Source organism: Manacus candei, unplaced genomic scaffold (assembly GCF_025592945.1).
Source record: "Manacus candei isolate 608988 ecotype Guabito, Panama unplaced genomic scaffold, ASM2559294v1 h1tg000028l, whole genome shotgun sequence".
In the NCBI taxonomy this organism is placed as follows: Eukaryota; Metazoa; Chordata; class Aves; order Passeriformes; family Pipridae; genus Manacus; species Manacus candei.
In genome coordinates this window covers 9,669,633-9,688,138 of record NW_026138076.1, presented here as the reverse complement: position 1 = coordinate 9,688,138, position 18,506 = coordinate 9,669,633, and the positions used below count along the sequence as shown (strand labels likewise).

The 18,506-nt window shown below is 35.9% G+C and overlaps 1 protein-coding gene across 8 annotated transcripts in view; it reads right to left on the bottom strand.

Moving 5' to 3' along the window:
- Positions 1–18,506, bottom strand: part of DCUN1D4 (defective in cullin neddylation 1 domain containing 4) — a 40,593-nt gene that overhangs the window by 15,012 nt on the left and 7,075 nt on the right. For 3 of the 8 annotated variants that reach the window (XM_051790837.1, XM_051790828.1, XM_051790836.1), the window contains exons 2-5: positions 16,212–16,282; positions 15,179–15,218; positions 9,286–9,315; positions 7,851–7,965 (exon numbers count right to left, since the gene is read on the bottom strand). In XM_051790837.1, coding sequence (XP_051646797.1) covers positions 7,851–7,921 — 71 coding nt within the window. In that variant the 5' untranslated portion in view covers positions 7,922–7,965; positions 9,286–9,315; positions 15,179–15,218; positions 16,212–16,282. The remainder of the gene's footprint in view (positions 1–7,850; positions 7,966–9,285; positions 9,316–15,178; positions 15,219–16,211; positions 16,283–18,506) is intronic. The other 5 variants (XM_051790830.1, XM_051790829.1, XM_051790831.1 and 2 more) reach the window with 4 other exon arrangements.

Genomic DNA, 18,506 nt, shown 5'->3' with positions numbered 1-18,506 from the left:
ATTTATATTTTTTTATCAGGTCTGATAACATTTTCATTCTTGCAGAATGATGATTATGAAAGACCTATCCAATAAATTTTCACCTACTCTGAATTCAGAGGAATCAAAAAAGTACCTTAAGACAAAGAAAGGAGGCATTCTGTCACTTTAGCAAAAGTCTGATTATTCATTATCCTCTTTTTTGTCGCAAACAAACATGACAAACACCAACTAGAATACCAAGCTGGAAACTGTAGCAGGAGCTACTCAACATCTTATTCTATTCTATTTATTCAAGTCTGTAAGAGCACTGCTGGGAACAAGGACACGCAAAGCTAATGTGGTTCCAAAGACAGATATTCTTCACAACACTTAAGGTTTTTTCTTGCAAAGGGATGATAACTAATTGCCTTGCCCTGCTTGTTCATGTTCACCAACACATTAAGCTGTCAGTATGTGAACAGTGGTTTTAAGAAAGAACCCTCAAGAAACAGATCGACAGAGCTGTAGGTCATCCTACAGGAAAAAAAAGATTCCTGCATCTACAAATAGCAGAGCTGAATACTGTAAACTGAAACAAGACACCAATGACAGCAGTATGTGTAATAGGAACAGTAAGTGAGAACAGAAAAAAACCAGTCCTTTTTACACATTCTCTTCATCTGTGCATAGCAAGTTTTCAGACAACTTTACGAGACTGAAAGTCATTTATTGTGTTTAAGGCTAAGGTCATAGTTTAGGAACTTCAGGAAACAACAATATTCATTAAGTCCATGTGCCCAAAATCTCACCAAGTAACTCCAGTGAAAGCTCTCTAGTCTCAAACTTATGACTGTGCAAGAAGTTCAACATCTGACCAGTAGAGTTGGATTTTTGAGAAACCAGAACTGATTACAGATCTTCCAGTCTGTGGTGGATAACTCAGAAAGGATATAATCTTGAGCTATAATCTTGAGCTATCCCAGTCTCTGCCACAAACTAATTAGCCAGACATTCATTAAAAGTGCAGGTGACACTGCATAACACTTGTAACGAAAAGAGACTATGCATGGCCAGAAGTATAAAACCATGCAACAAAAATGGCTGATGCCTTGGATGCCCCAACACAGATTACATATTCTACAAGACAAGGATCACTTGAAAAAAAGAAAGAGTATGACAAAAATAAGTAACACCAATACCAACCCAGTATTAGTGATCTCTCGTGTATGATGATGAACCCTTTTCTCTCCCTGCTTACTCCAAACATGAAATGAGCTTCTTGCCCCAGTCTAGCCAAGCCAGCTAGTTCTACTAGCAATCTCTTAAATGCCTGGTAAAGCAAGAAGAGCACAGAGATTCAAACAAGTCAGCAGACAAGTATCTGAGATTACAGCACAGCTAGGAGAACTCAGTTCAATTATCACAGCAAGCCCAACATGGCAGCACAGGGTAAAAGTGTTTCCACAGACTATGTCCACTGAACTATCATTAATACAGATAGTGTTAACTATCGTTAATACAGATTTGATTGTCTCAAGAACCATATGGGCAGAAGAGAAAAACACAAATTGCCAGGCACATCAGGCATTCATTTTGTATCTTACAATATTTCTCATCTCTTTGGAATTTCACATACTCCAAGATTATGTGCCTTGTCTTTGTTCTAAGGACAGCATCTCTTGCTATGCAGACAAATACAAACTGCCAGAGTGCATAGGGTAGATATCTGAATACTTTGGGAGCACCAAACATCTCCTGAATAGATCCAAGTTTCAAACAGCAAGTCCTCAATGGCTTACAGCTTCCTCAAGATGCCCAGCACTAGTACCTTCAAAGAGATGCACAACCATTATGTCAACCAAGTTCTTCTTGAAAATTTGCTTCCACAAAAGAACACACTGCTCAGAATTGAAGGAAAAAAAAGAAAAAAGAAAAAAAAAGGGGGCAGGGGAGGGTAGGGTGGTTGGGACGGGACAGGGGGAAGTGAAAACCCCAAGGATACCTTCCATAAAGGAAGGGCAAATGAATATTTGGTACTTTTGCTACCAGAATTTGTACCAATGTCAGAGAATGCTGACACTGAAACAGGACTGCTAAAGGACATTTTCTTCATCATCAGAGTTAGAAAGGGGCATGCACAACTTTTTCCCAGAGTACCTACTGTACGTGTCACTACTGGACAATAGCAAACTACGAGCCTTTGCATTTAGAATTACCCTTCCATTTCTGAACCATGACATGCTATGCATCAAGAACAGCAAGGAAAAACAAAGAAGCATTACCTTTGGGTAAAGACTATATATTTACCTCTCAGATGAAACACACATGCAGCTACAATAATTCAGAAAAATCTTCATTTGAAAAAAATTAGGTTTTATTAGTTTAGCATGACAGTGTGTCAGGAAAGTGACAGCAGACTTCAAAAAGCATTTCTTTATATTTTAACAAATATCCCTGTAAGGAGTATTTAGCTTTTTCTTTTTTATTATCTCTTTCTAAAAGCCATTTTGCCAACTAAAGGGAGGAAAGAATATGGGACAGGGTATGGAAAAAGCAACATGAGATGACCTGTCTAAATTTTATAAAAGTGGTACCAGTTACTTAACTCAGAGATACTTGCATTTCCATCATGACCTAATAGCTGACTCATAACACCCACGTTTAAACTTATGTTTAAAATATTCCTATGAGCTAGGGAATTGTAATATGCCAGCAATAAAGATGAGACAAATGTTGCTTATAAGTGGAAGTGCTATAGGTCAATATCAACAAAACAAAATTTAAAACTGAGTGTCTAAGCGTTTCATGTTTCTTTAAATACAAAGTCATCCGTATCTTTTGCAGATTATTTTCCTCCCTTCCTAACTGATTTGCTAGGAAAGTAAAAGCATGAAAATTCTATCCAGCTATTATTGTGGGGTGACTAGAAAAGTCATCATAAGAGTACCTGGTTGCTACAAGGAAAAAGAACAAAGTAAGGGTAATTCTCTCCAACCTACTGCAGTCTTCAAAGCTGGGTTATCTACTCCTGCTCTGAGCGTGTTTAAACTATGCTGGAATTTGTTAGACTTCCACCCGCAGCCCCTCCCACCACAGCACCTCTGGGCTGTGTACTTCCAGAATACTCAAACTAAGATTAGCAAAAACATGGAGTTTAGGTCATACAAAACATTCTCTTCATGGTGAAAGCTGGTAACAGCTCAATGAAGGGGAGTAAATAAAAAAAAAAAAAAGGAAGAAAAAAAGCTACAGTTGATTATAGTGAGTCAAAAGTTAACCTCTCATGAAGATTTACAAGCTGGTCATTTCAGATGGACAGTGTTTACTGAATAAAACATTGAGAAATTTACCAACAGAAGCTTTGTTCCTAACAACCACAACTTATTCAAAACTTTTGCCTGATTTCATTTGTGCTTTGTACTGAACAACAAATTGCTTTCAGATTATTTGTATCTTGAAACACGCAAACTATTGATTGAAGAAGATGCCCTATACTACTTCCATTAATTCTAATTAATTAATTTAAATTTTTGGCTGAGAATTTTCACTAATGCAGCACAATGAAAGTATTTTTAATAAAGTCTTACCTATTCACTCACAATTATGATTCTAGCAATAGTTTCATATAAGCTGCAGTAGAAATAAAGGAGTGGGAGAAGAGATATTTTACAATTGGTGATGCATGACAAAGACTGTTTAAAGTAACCTCGGGACCAATTTACTTGACTGTCAAGTTTTATGAATGAATATGCCTTATCTCTCTCTATTTAAAGACTTACAATCATAACTAAAACGTTAAATAAACGTTTGGAACTTCATCAGGCTTACTTAATGAGCAGTATGTGTAACAGTGCACATGCTGATAGTCACATGTCTGGTTTAACTGAAGTTCACTGAAAAGGTATAGAAAAAGGAAAAATTACACTTGTGTGTACTTAAAAATCAGTACTTCAAAGAAGATCCAGACATCTATGACAGCTGGTAACAAGGGCTGTTTGCACTGGGCAGGACCGAGCCAGTCAGTAAACAACAACAGAACAAGAACAAATCAACTCTCAACACTGAAGGTTTTGAAAAATTCCAAGGTTAGCAAACCCCATGTTAAAAATATTTTCAAAAATTACATTTTCCCATTATGGAGTATGGAGCTTATTATTCAAAAAAGAAAATCTATTTTTCATGATAATAGGCCCTCATGTGGTTCCTACACACATCCAAGATAAATTGAACTCTAGATCTAATTGTTTGAAAACATAAATTTCAGGGAAGTAGATAAATATTCCTAGTTTTCATCCTCCTAAGGTGACAATATCCATTAATGTATGATTTTTGCCCCCTCAGCATGATTCCAGAGAAAGGAGTAGAATTATTTTTTAAATGAGACTGTCAGAAAAAGAAGACATTCGATTATGTAGCTCATTTTTCCCTAAGGAAGAAGAAGATATTTGTGTAACAGATACACAGCATTAGACAATTAGACAGAGAAGACTATATTTTTACCTAGCAAGTATCTTTACATGAATCTTGCTTTACCTTTCTGAAGACCCTTAACACAGTGATGGAAAAGCAATGTATAGAAAACATAATTTTAACCTCAATTTGAGAATACTCTATATTGTGACAGTTTTAAGTACAATGAAGTCAAGACTGTGATGCTGAGATGAAAATACAAATTAAGTCTTCAAGTCATGATGTTCTGGTTAGCATGTGCTAAACTGTTTACTTCCAACAGCTATTCTTGAAGCCAGGAAAAATCTTGCTGTGATCCATAAATTAAAACACTGAGTTCTTTTCATTATACATCATCTGGTATAAAAATTCCCTCCCACTGAAACACTGCATTCATGCATGGTTCAAGGTGACACTGTGACCATTAATTAAGAGAATTCAAACTCTTATACAACAGTGGGATGCTAAAGAACATGTTTGGAATCTTCCATAATCAGTCCATACACAAGATCAGCATTTTCAAATAACTTCACTAACAACTAGATTTGTTCTACGAATGTTTTTCCTCACTTGCCAGTCATTATTCCACTAATCCTTCCACAATGAGGCTGTATTCCTAACAGTCTGGAACTAAGGGTATAAGATAGGTTTAAGTTTATGACTTTAAGAGTCTTTAGAAATCATCTTCTCCTTCAGCAGAGTCCTGCTGAAAGAAACTTTCTGGAAAGAATACATATCTCAAAAATATTACTATCAGAATTGAAGAGATTATAGGAAAGAACCACAAATAGTGAAGACTGAAAATATCACCCAACAAAACACTCCACGTAAAGATTAAAAAAATACATTATTTTATGGACAAACCAGGAGCAATCATCACCATTCACTCTGAGCTGTGGTAACACCATTAATGATGACACTCCTTTGAAAATCTTCAGACTACTACCTAATATTTTTGCACTGAGAACAAACAGGAGATTTACAATTACTGAATTTATTTGTTAATGTTGACTGTATAAGTATGCCACTGTAACTGAGAAACATACAAAACTTATATCATTCCATTAAATGTCTGAGGTGACAAAGAGGAGGCAACAAATCCCCTCTGTTAGGAAGTAGTCTCTTTTGGAGGGGACACGTACTTTTTCAGACACTGACTACCTTTCTTCGCTTAATACCAAATTCACACAGACTAATGTCCCTTGAATGCTTATCATGAGTTACTAGTGTGCAGCTTCTAGGAAGTCTGTCTCTAAGACAGAAACAATAGGAAAAAAACTAGGCCTAGAAGCCCCTTATCCCATAAACTGGCATTCCACTATCCAACTGGTTTTATGGTATACAGCATTCTCTGCACACAATGTAAGCAGAAATGGCTTTGCAAGTAACTAGGTCTGCTACAACACATTGTTGTAGAGTTTCCTGATTTCAGATTGATTTCTGCTTGACAAAATGAGATGTCTGATCCAAAGACCAAATGTGACAGGCATGAACTTCATCTGACAAACCAAGCACGGAAGTAGGAAACAGCATGCTCTTTGCCTAACCTGTTCACAGAAGGTTACAGGGGCATAAATCCTTCCTTGAAAGAAAATAGAGCTTCAAGACTGGTCTGAATGCCCAGCAAATAATTTCATATTGCCAGTCATGCTGAAATAAAGTGTTTTCTTGAAGACCAAAAAAAAAAGAAACTTATACACGAGGAAGCAGAAAAAGCCCAAAAACCTTTAGAAGATGGAAGTCAGATAAAAACTGGAACCACACTTAGAGAAGGATATTCCCCTGTGGCCCATAACTAGCAGATTTGGCTTCACCACTAATTCTAAAAGCAGGCTGAGTCTTCCTTTTAATAAAGCCTTACATGGCAGTAGAATGAAGACTAGATCCATCAGTTATAAACTGAAAGGCAGATACAAAAAAATCCTTCAAATAATGCTTTCAACAAGCTCTTAAAAACTATTAAATAGTTAGATAGTACTGACAGAGCAGGAAATCAGTTTGTTATAATTTTCTTATATATTTACACAAAACCAGTATCTCTCACAGACAGGCTTACTTTCCAAGGGGGTTGGGTTGCTTTTTTCTGTAATGAGTGTCTTGGCTAAGGCAGGTAGAGTTCAGTTTTGTGAACCTCTCTACCTACATTCTAGAAATATTCTGTCCTCATATCACTTCCACATTTTATGCGCATCTTTGAATAAGCTGTAATGTCCTCTATTAATTATTTAGTTTTTATATTTTACTATTTCTGAAAAGCAACAAAAAATATTAAGAACATGAACTGCTTTTTTGTTCTAGTAAGTGTTACAAAGCAATGAAAGGGAGTTGAAATCTTTCTTCTGCATCAACAGATCATTTAATAAATTCCAGTGCAATTACAGTTGTGCAACCCTATTAAACACAATGGAGTTACAGAGGCATAACCAGAGGCTTAATTTGGCTACCAGCATTTTTCTTACTCATGTTGGAGAATGAAAAGGAAAGCACCCAGCCTGATTTCAGGCTGACAGTTAGGAGAAAAATGCATCTTTTTACCTCCCTGAAGGTACTCACTATGGAAGCATGTGTTTTCTGAGTGACTGGTAACACATGAATGTGATCAAGCTCAAATTCCACTGACTGATGCAGTGGTAATCAAACTTTCTGGCTGTATACGCCACTTTTCAACATCAGGACAGTCCTGCACACATCATGCAGGAGTGTACAGTTCTGTACTCCAAGTTCTGAATTTAGTGCACATAAATAGCAATTATCTTACACACAAGGAGCACATTCAATGGTTTCTGAATGACTGAGACTGACTGAATGTACTACACATACTGGAAATCCAACAACTGCAGAAGCCTCGGCTATCAACACCTATGCCAAAAGAATACACTGCTCGTGCACACAGTTATAACCCACTTGGCTTCTGTTCTGCAGTGGGAAGCTGAGCAGCACTACCTCAATCACCACTGCACCACTGGCTATCACCTTACCTGGGCAATTTTCACCTTTTCCTTACATGATCAGTATCAAATCACAACATGACAGGGAGAGACTAGCAGGATCTCAAGTAAAAGCTGAGTGGACTACAACTACATTCATGTTTCTGAGAGGCTTGAGACTGACAACGCCCAATCCAGATCTTATGCATGTATATGGGAAGATGTTACTGTATCTTCCAATTGTTCTTGAACAAACAAGTATGTATTTTGACAGCTGACAAGTAGAGCAAGGATAGTTCCCTACATGCTTGTTGTACAACTAGAGAAAGGTGAGATGCAAACTGAATCTATATATGTTTATCAATACCCCCCAGTTCAATTACCGGCTATGGTTCCACATTGAGAAACCAAGCAAATTTCAACACCATTTCCATCAGTATTTAAAAACATGATTATATCAGCTATTTAACTTTAGATATTCCATCAGTCTTAGCTCATGGTAATATGACATACCCATCATGTCTACTTTTCTTAGCAGATAAATCATCTCCTGCTGCAGGTCTCCTCTTTTTCCTTGGAGGCATCACTTTACTAAAGCAGTCTGATGAACTGCAAGACCGGAGACTTCCTACAGAGGGAATTAAAAACACCAGTACAAACAAATGAAACTGTTGCAGGCCAGTTAAACTGCATCCACTAATAGGCATATTACAAGGGGAAGGGAAGGAAGGAAATTAGTGGATTTAAAAATTACAAAAGAAACGGTCTCCTTTCAACAGCAAAATCCATCTCACTTTACATGGTATTCTATGACCAGATTTCCATCAAGGTCAAAAGTACTACACCAAAATGTACAGTAGTGCTAGTGTTACTTCAGTCTAATAGCAGTCAAGAACTGAAACTATCCTGAAGAAGTATTTAAGTCCGCAAAAAGTCATCTTTATTTTTAGTCATTTATTCAACTCAGAACTTCTAAGAGTTGATAATTACCTTTTGAAATACAGATATGACTCAAAAAGTAGAGCACCTACCTCTAGAAAACAGAACCCTTTCCTTTTCAAGGCCCAGGCTTTTTGTGACAGAGAGCTAAAGGTAGGAAAGGTTTTGTTTCTCTGTGGTGAGGATTTTTTTTCAGGTTTTTCAGGGAGGTGGGGGGGTGTGTTTTTTTGTTTTGCAGGGAGTGAAAGAGACATTCAGAAACGACTAGAGGAAAAAATAAGTGTCTGGTTGTATCACTTGCACTGAAAAATTCCCAAAGAATGAGGGTCCCCAAGTAGGAAAGAGTCAATTGAAGACACTGATGCCAATCAAGTGGTAGTCTTTCCATCCCCTTCTCTAAGCTACATACTCCCATGTCTCTGGTAACTATTCATTGTGCCTATCCAGCTCACCAAACCTGTTGATAATTAACCCAAGAAAAAAAGAATAACAATTTTCTGTACATTAGCACAAGAAAGAGCAGAGGACCAGCCCTTTTGACCACAGCAAGTCATTCAATTGCCTTTGCTGCCTCATGAAAACAGTAGGCTAATACTTCAGGCAAAATTTTGTCCTAATTTCACATACTGAAGGCCACACTGACAGCTGAGAAAGGTGTGTGTAAGAGCAACTCAAAGAGCTATCAAAGCTCTAAGTGTAGCTCTAAGTGTTACACGAAGAATTTTAAAAGAAAAGGAAGAGAGAGGAGAGGTATAAATATCCAGACACAAAGTGATGCCAAAGACTTGCCAGAAAATATTAAGACCTCCAGCATGCCTAACCTACCTTCTCTTTGCCACAACAGCATCCAAGTTTAGCTATGCTTTATTACGATGCCCACAAAATCTTTTATTTTAAATTATAGCACAGAAACAAGCAATAAAACTTTGACTACTTTTTGACACCAAGGGAGCAGACTGACACCAGAGGCCCAATTCCCAACAAATACTAATGGCAATCTTTTGCTTACCTATTCTTCGTATCTTTGAAAGGCTCTCTCCTGTTATAGGAGAAACACATGTAAGGAACCTTAGAGCCTCACAGGCTTTGCTACATGTACATTATTTTAAACATGCATCGAAACTCTTATACATTAGAAAGTATGGATTTTTAGGCAAGATGTTCAAACCAGTTTTTACACCAAGATGAACTAATTTAGTTTCAACTAATAAAGCTTTTGCACTAAGTATGCCTTGTTTGGTTTTATCTTTATATTCATTTCTATTAAGAAGAAAATTAATTTCTCTACTTCAAGAAATACTCTTTCCAATTCAAAAATGCTTCCTATATATTACTTGGGTTTCTCTTTTTACCCTGAAGCTCCCTCCCCAGCATTCTCCCAGGAAAGTATGGCCATACCTACACTAACTTTCAGAAACAGAATTTTAAGAGTATTGTAAATTGAAATTACAATTTAACTAGTTATCAAAAAAATTTTCAAGTATTACACTCCATAGATTATTATCAAACGAAAAAATCATAATGGTTGTGTCAGAAGCACTGTCCAGAATGCATTACAAATGGAAATTAACAACAATAATATTTTCTTCTCACCGATATATTTGAAACAGTTAAGCCAGAGACTATAAAAACCTCACAGTACACCCAATGTATTTTACTACAGATTAAACAAACTAAGTGACATGACCTGCTGAATGTCATTTGTTCTATCTGATAATGCCTGCAAATTAAAGATACTGGAAAATTGTATTCCCCTAAGTTATTGAAAGTGTGATACTTTATCGCTTTTTAGATCAAATTTCTAAAGACTCTGCCAGTAATAGTTTTTTTAAAACCTACACAAACTAAAAACACTTAAGATGACAGCAGAATGTAACAGATGGCTAGAAACAGCCAACAGACTCAAGACACACATTGAACTTAATAAATGAAAATGTGTGCTAGTGAATACCTTATTTTAGAAAATATGTATGTACTTGAGTACAACCTGTAGCTATCTCATTCTTTTGAGAGCAAATGGATTGTTTTCAAGTGCCTTTCTGTTAAAAAAATAAAAATCCATTTGTGATGGCCACAGGCATTGGATGCTGACAGAATACAAGAAAAACTACTCCCACTCCGGGTTTGTCCAGTTTACTGGTCATTTGATTGTGAAAAGAAATTTGCAAGGCCTCTGTGAAAAGAGAAGCACAGCAAAAGATGAAAATAAAATAAATAAAAGTATAATAAAACAGTTATAGGACAGGGAAATCATTTTGCCAGACCTGCAACCCATACAAACCAAAGAATTTAACTCAAGAATTCCTGCTTGGAATCTCTGCCTCATTAAAATATATTTTCAGGAAGATCTGTGAACTTGTATTAAAGGTTTAAACTGATAGCAGAATTCACTGTAACCCAATTTCTCCAATGACTCCTATGAAAAACTTGTACCCTTTCTTGGTTTGAATGTATCTAGTTGCAGCTCTCAAACTGACAGAAAAGTGAAGAAAAGAGACAGCTCAGAAGTTGGTAGGTGGCTATTAAATGCACATGTACACCGCCCTCACGCACTGACAGCACACAGACACCAAGGGACAAACATATTGTACATTCTTTCAGAGATTTAACATCTTAATAACTGAGGTTTGGACCAAGTCTTCACTATGCTTTAACTGTTGAACGATCTCTAAACTACCGAAAACCACGATATAAGAATGTTACTTTAAAAGTATTTCCTTTTGTTGTGAAAAACAGTATATTAAATTTGAAGGGCAGTTATAATTTCTCTGTAATAAACTCTGAAAGTTAAACCAGTAAAACATTTCTGTCTTTCATTTTCGTATAAAACTAAAAATTATCAGTTTGTTTTTTTCAGTTTGGACTCTTTCTATTTTACAGTATAGTTCAATAAGTAGCAGAAATATTAACCTTCCTACACGGAGCTTTCTAATTCTAAATGTAATTTCTAGGTCTAGCGTTTCACAACTAATTTCACTTCCCAGAGGTCTGACCATCTGCAAATGAACATGCAGCTACCTCTGATATCATGCAAAGTTTGACAGGAATTTTACTTACCAAGTGTAGCTTCTCTGATGTGATTATCTTCAAAGTTTCTCACTCCCGGGTCTCAACTCAAGACTGGCAGAACCCTCCTAATTCTGTTTTTTTGACACTTGAAGCTAGCATTTGCCATGTAGAGCCTACAGATGGCTGCTGAATAGGCCACCACCAGCCAAAAGCCTGCCGAGTGTAAATGTTGTCTGCCAAATGTCCTATTCAGTACTTCCAAATGTGCGGGAGACAAAGCTTCCAAAGGGAAGTATCACCTCAACAGCTAAAATTCATCCTAAGAAATTTAAAACAATATGCAAGATAAAACCCACAAGGGAGGGACACTCCTTGAATAGCAATAAAACCAAAACAAACAAAAAAGAAAAAGAAAAAAAAACAGAGGTCAATAAAGAAGAACTCTACAAGCTGTGTCCCTACAGAAATGATCTACAGGCATGTAATTTTCACCTTCTCTCTAGATAAAGCTTGTGAATAATCCTGCTCTTCTGATGCTTGAGTAGAAGGATGTTTCAAAGGAAAAATAATTAGAAACTGTGAATGCTGAAGCTTAACGCTGCTCACTTAATGATGCAACGAGACCACCACAGTTAACAATCATCAATTTTCAGATACAAGACTAAGATACTCAGCAAAATGTGAAACAACTTGCAATTCCTTTAAAAGGAAAAATCATCTTCTCTATCTTGAATTCCACACTACAGAATTGCTTTGGACTCAAGAGGGGTTTCTTTAATACAACAAAAAAAAAAGAGGCAAAAGTAATCTCCGCACTGCCCTGAAGCTTCAAGAACAGCAATGAAGCTTTGTTTTTCTGGAAGATATGACCTCACTCTTTTAAACAAGCCAAGTGACAACAGGAAGACTTTTTAGTCTGTATAGGTAGGTCATAATTTAATAACCAAATCATAACTTTAAGCTATTAACAAATTGCTAGATTTGTAGATACGACATAAAAAGAATTATTATTTCAAATTCAAGAGAGTTTTCCAAGTTAATGCATATACGTACTAAAAAAAAAAGAAATTGTTTACAGAATCTGAATGCCTGCTGTTCTTACACCTACAAACAGATGAAAAGACCCATGACACACCTGAAGTCTACCTCATTTTTCATATATATATATACACACACAACACTAGCACATGAGATTGCAACCATTATAGGTGACTAGAATTTTGAAGCGAGGTCCATCTTAGCTCTCAAATCACTCAAGAAATTTTGAAACTGCCACTTCCCTCTAGTTCTTAGGTGTTTAAGGCCTGGTTCCAAAAAGGAAATCTGGCTAATACTTAGAAAAGATACAATTTGTTTAACATGATATAGATGCCCAATACATTTATTGTTAGTTCAGAAGCAACTGCTTTGAAATAAATGTAATATGCATTTAAAGCTAATTATAAATATTAACTTAAAACTCAGATTTTTTTAAATAGCTTTTAGAAATCTCAACCAAATTCAGATATATATTTATTAAGTCTTCCCAAAAGCAAGGCCCACAATGGCATAACAACCAAGAAAATTATGTCAGAAAATGAATAGTAATCTTTAAGAATAAAGCCTGGTCCAAAAGATTCAGAGTGTTAAAAAAAATAATCTAAAACTATTAAAAAAATTTTCTTTATATGGCTTTGGCAACACTCAAAAAATCTTTTGCAACAGTTATTAATCTGACTTTCAAATGACTTCTAGACACAGAATCTCAAATTCAGAGCATCTATGCAGTTCTATAAATTGTGCAACAAAATTAATAGGTCTTGACAACTTCTCACTGGAAAACTTAAGTTCCAAAAGTTTAGGCACATCGAAATCGAACAATTTGCAAAAGTAATTCTTTAAAGATTTACCTAAGTCTCTCCAAGTAAGATGTTTCAGAAGTGTCAAGTCTAATACAAAATGGAAACAGGAGACTTCATTGTGCTACACTGACAAAGGCCAAAATAGTTCCTTGCATGTGTACTTGTCCTCACACGAGGAAAATTAAGCACACACTTCAACTGAGCATGCCTGAAACTTATGCAAACATTGAAGCTTCATCTCTTTCTACAAGGATACAGAAAACAGGGCAGAAGCGTAAGAAATAAAAATAAAATCTGAAGATGAGGCAGGAACCTGCCATTATCAACCTCTGCTTTTGGTTCTCATGTCGTATTTGTTTCTGATTTGAAAGGTTCTTTCACAACTATTGCAGAAAATTACACTGTTTGCTGAGATTTTGTGCCCAACTCATTCAGTAGGCATGCTTAAGCTTTTGAAACAGCTTAACTTAAACAATAAAATGCAGGCAATAGGATAACCATCAGTGTCAGTATAAAACTGTTCATCAAAGCCAGTAACATCCTGAAGCACCACCTAATAGAGCTAATGAGAGGTCCAAGGCTAATTTCTTATACTTTATGATAGAAGTGCTAGGCAAGAGATAAGACAAATTCCAAATACCTCAAGTACATCAACACTTATTGGTTGATTAGTGACAATGCTTCACAATAGATTTTTGTGATCAAAAGTAAAAGATTACAGAATGCATTTTCATACATGAAATCAGTATGTACCTGTGTTTAGTTTGAGCACTTGAATCACAAAGGGGAGAATTTCAAGTCTCCATCCAGAGACGGGAGAGGGTACCAGTTCTAAAATATGGACAGTAAAATCTCAGACTGAAATGAACCACCTGCCTCAACCTCTTTTGCAGAGGTTTTTCTTTTACATGATCAACTGATTTCAAGTACCAAATCCCTAACCACACTGAAGGAAAACATTGCAGAGAAGCCTTTTGTGGCTAAGAGTTCAACTATGAAACAAAGTCACCTGAAACAGTATAGAGGAGGGTACATAATCCCTAAGTGAGCTCTGTCTGATCCCAAATGATGCAGTCCTATGCATCTCATCTCATTGCTTTAGGCTAAGAGTGTGCTACATTTCTGAGTGTGTCCCAGAAATTTCCAGGAGGAGCTGACAGCTCTCTCCATTTTCTTAAACGCTCAAGGTAACACCAGCAAACATAGTCAGCACCTCAGGATAGCAAAAAGCTTTGAGTCAAGATGGTAGGACAGATATGGTGAGTTTCAAAGAACACTTCTGCTGAATGATCAGGGCTTGAAGCCAGTAAGTTATTTTCCTTCCTCCTCAGGTATCATGCCTGAAACACAGGAAGGAAGAAAAAGAAATAAAGGAAAAGTGCCAGCTCACAAGTAACGAGCACAAAAGGACATAACAACTCTTGCAAGACATCAAATCACAAAGCTCAAATGCTGATGAATCAAGAATGGCAGCAAGCTAGTATTAGGCAGCTGAGATTAAGGCCTTGAAAAACAATGACATTTTATTGAATAAAAAACAGCTCTGGACTAATAAATAGCTAGCCCTGAGGCACTGACTGATAATCTGCACAAGGAACAGGAACAAGCTGTATCAAAATCACTCAAGAAAAAAGTTGTTTGTTTGGAGCACAGCATTTAAACTTGGTCACAGGCATCACAGCAGCCACAAGAGGTCATGCTTCTGCTGTGTTCTCACTAACGCTCTTCAAGAGTCAAAACACTGCAAGACCATGGGTATTCTGCCAGTCTAATGGGTTGAGAGTCCAAGGAGTAAGAGAAATTTTTTAAGTCTTCTAAACTAAGAAACAGTAAAATGACAGATACTGCTGAAACCTGTACAAGTCCTTCATAATTGGACAAATTATAAGCACGAACATCTATTTCAAAGAAAACTTTAAGAAATCCTGGCACTTGTTTCCTAAAGCTCCTTTAGCTTTCTAAAATATAATTTTCAGTTATATTAGAGAGACTTCGTTGACAAAACATGTTTCAGTTGTTTCAATCTATTTCTACTACATCCCTAGTAAATACCTGTCTGGTGATCGTCTTGGCCAACGTCCTCTGTCAGATTCTGCAAGAGAACAGGAACAATACAGTTAAACATGATGGTGACCTTCATTCTTCAGTACTGCTTTTAACCTCTACTTGATATTACTATTCATCTTAATTACTTAAGGATCATCACCTGAGACTGTAGTGTCTTGTGTTTTCAGCTCGGATTTATCTAAAAAGTTACCCTTGCAAAATTATCTAAAAAGTTCAAGGATAATCTTTAATTTGAATTTTTTTTCCAATCAAAAATATATCAAACTGTTTCAAAAGTGCAAATAACTATCCATTGGATGGGGAATTCTGCATTGTTGTATAGAACAATTCCACCAATAAATGCAGCATTAGAAAGACTGAATTTACCACTGACCACAAAAATGGCTTTACTTAAGAATAAACACAAATACATGTTCTAAAGAAAACCAATTAAAAATCAACTGAAATCTTGCAAAAAAGTTACTCCCTTTTGCAGGCAGGGTCTTTTTCACTAAATTTGTAGTGTACACACAGAAGCCATATAATCATTTCCAGCTATGCTTGCAATATAGAAAATGGAAGTATGTAGCCATAAAAAAATGCCTAAATTCAAAAAAATCTTGTTTCACTTCAGAAAAATCTTCAAAAAAAGATTGTTCTTCAAAAAAATCTTGTTCCATTTTTTGCATGGGTGTAAGAGGACAGCTTGCTCATTCAATATGTTTTCCATAAGAAGTGTAAGAAACTGGATAACTAAGATGATTACCATTTGACATACCTAAGAAAGCTGTTTGTATGGAAGCAACATCTAAATCCAGTGTTGCAGTGGACAGTGTTCAAACTCCACTCTGACCCCTGAAGTATAATCTTTCACCTTTTACTAATACTGCTTATCTCTTCACCAATTCAAAACCAAAAGCCTTTCATACAAAAAGGCAATTATAATTTTTGAAAGTGTAATCACTTAATGATTCCAATCACAAAATATTCTGGACTAAAGCCCTGGCTATTCTGCTAAGAGAAAATGGCAAGTCATTACCAGCCTATTGAGGGTGTGGTAAATCTTGTGAATATTTGCCAGCGTTGATAGATGAGAATTCAACTGAAAATCTAGAGGGGAAAAAAGAAAGAACAAACAACCTTTTAAACTCTCTGGTTTCCCGATGTAGCAACCAAGATCTTCTTATGTTCTGGTCATTTAATAAAATCATCACACATCTATAAAATAAAAGTCATCTCAACACTTTTTCAGCATCAACATTTTCAACACTGAGTAGAAAAACAGAAATCTGCAAAAAGATATCTAACATATGCATTTTTCTTTAGGCATGAATGACCCTCAACAAAACAATTATAGCTAACTGTAGCTGAATTAAAAAAAAAAAAAATACAATTTTTTTTCCTTTACATTGGGAATCATTATAACTTCCATGCTATCCAGTCCTTCTGTTCCATCTATTCCAAAACTAATTTAAGTCCCATTTAACATTCTAAAATCATTACTAAAAATCATAGTTTTAAAACAAAGATTATTTTATTAATACACATGTACTTGCCTTTATACTTATTTCCTTGCAAAACTAAGTGACTGGAATACACTTACACAGTTGAAACATGGGTTTTGTATAACCAAACAAAGGTCACAGTGCAGCAGCTGTTAAGACAAGCACCAACAAAACTGAAAATGAAATATTCTGACTCATGTAAGAAGCCATAGCATAGATGTTAACTTTGTTTCCATGTTCCAAATATAAAACACTTGAGTTTGCTTCAGTTGCAAAAGAGAGACAAACTAATTTTTCTATATTCTTTTGAATTTCCTATTTTTGCTAGAAATGTGTCAAGGACAAAACTGGAAAATAAATAATTTACAAAAGATCAGCTGTGATCCAGCCAGAGAGCAGGCAAACCGGCAAGAATCTCAGGAGCTGGACACAAACCGGTTGACAGGGATTAAAGACAGCCAACTAATATACAATGTTTCCATTTAAACTAAAAGCAAATTAGCTACCCCGCTAGAACTCAGGCACAAAAACATTCTAATTACAGGCCTGTACTATATGACAAGCAAAGTATTTCAAGCCAACTTCTTCTTTATGTGAAATATTTTATGTGCCTAGTGTCACCACCTAGTTAATGCATTAAAGTATTTCTACTGCGAGACATTTAATTTGGCTTTGCCCAGCAGCTGATGCAAGATGCAAGAAAGGTCAAAGACATAATTCCCACATTTCCATCCAGAGTATTTTAAAGGAATACTCTCAAAATACACTTAAGAAAACCCAGATAAACAAGAGTCTTCACTAAATATCAGACTGCCAAATCAGTGAACCACACTGCTATGAAGTTATCAAGGGAAACCGAAGGAACTGGCTGCTGCACGTGTACTTGTCACACTCATCACTGTGGAATTCTCTTTTCATGATGAATCAAAAAAAAAAAAATTCAGAAGATACTTTTAGGAATCATATATTTCATTCATTATGTTAGCTAGAGTATCCTTTTATTAACTGCTACCTATTTCTTAACATGTTGTCCACAACCCACCACCACAGCAATACAACTGCTTGAAGTCAGAAGTACCAAAGATGGAATTTCCAACTTTAGCTATACTTATCTATATGAAGTCAAAGACAATCCAGATCTTCTTACCCAGATAAAATAGGAAGATCTTGAACCCTGAACAGGGTGCTAGAATTTTTCCTGCATTAAGTGCTCAATAAAGTTCCTTTTTTGCTAGTCAAACAATACTAAGCAGAACCATTCTGCAAAAAAACAACCCCGAGTTTTTTAGTCCAACTTTCAATTCAACATAAAGCAATGAGAAAAAAAGGAGGGGGGGAAGGAGAAACAGGGAACATAAAAGCCATTCTCAGGAGGGCAAGACTAAAAGATGAGATTTGTTTTGTTAACTGTCATACCAGACTAACCTAACATTAAGGATAATTCTAGATACCACCCTTAAAAACAACAGAAAAAATACTTTAAAATTAGGACTATGTATATTAGGTATCAGCTTTGAAACAAAACATTCCTAGGCACTTCAAAACACATAATTCATGTCAGTGTGTTTCACACATCCACTGGAAATATCCTTACAATTTTAAGCTGCTGCTTCCAAAATAGGTTACATAATTATGATGGACTTAGCAGGGTTACATAATTATATTTTACCATTCTTATACAACAAACATCACACTATACACGGTATTAATACAGACGACCAGAGTCCAAAGTTTTCTCTCTTCCACAGGGGAAGTTTGTGAAGTGTAGATATTATCTAAAATTGAAAACAGGTTTCTTTTACAGTTATAAAAGTAAATACAAGCAGCAC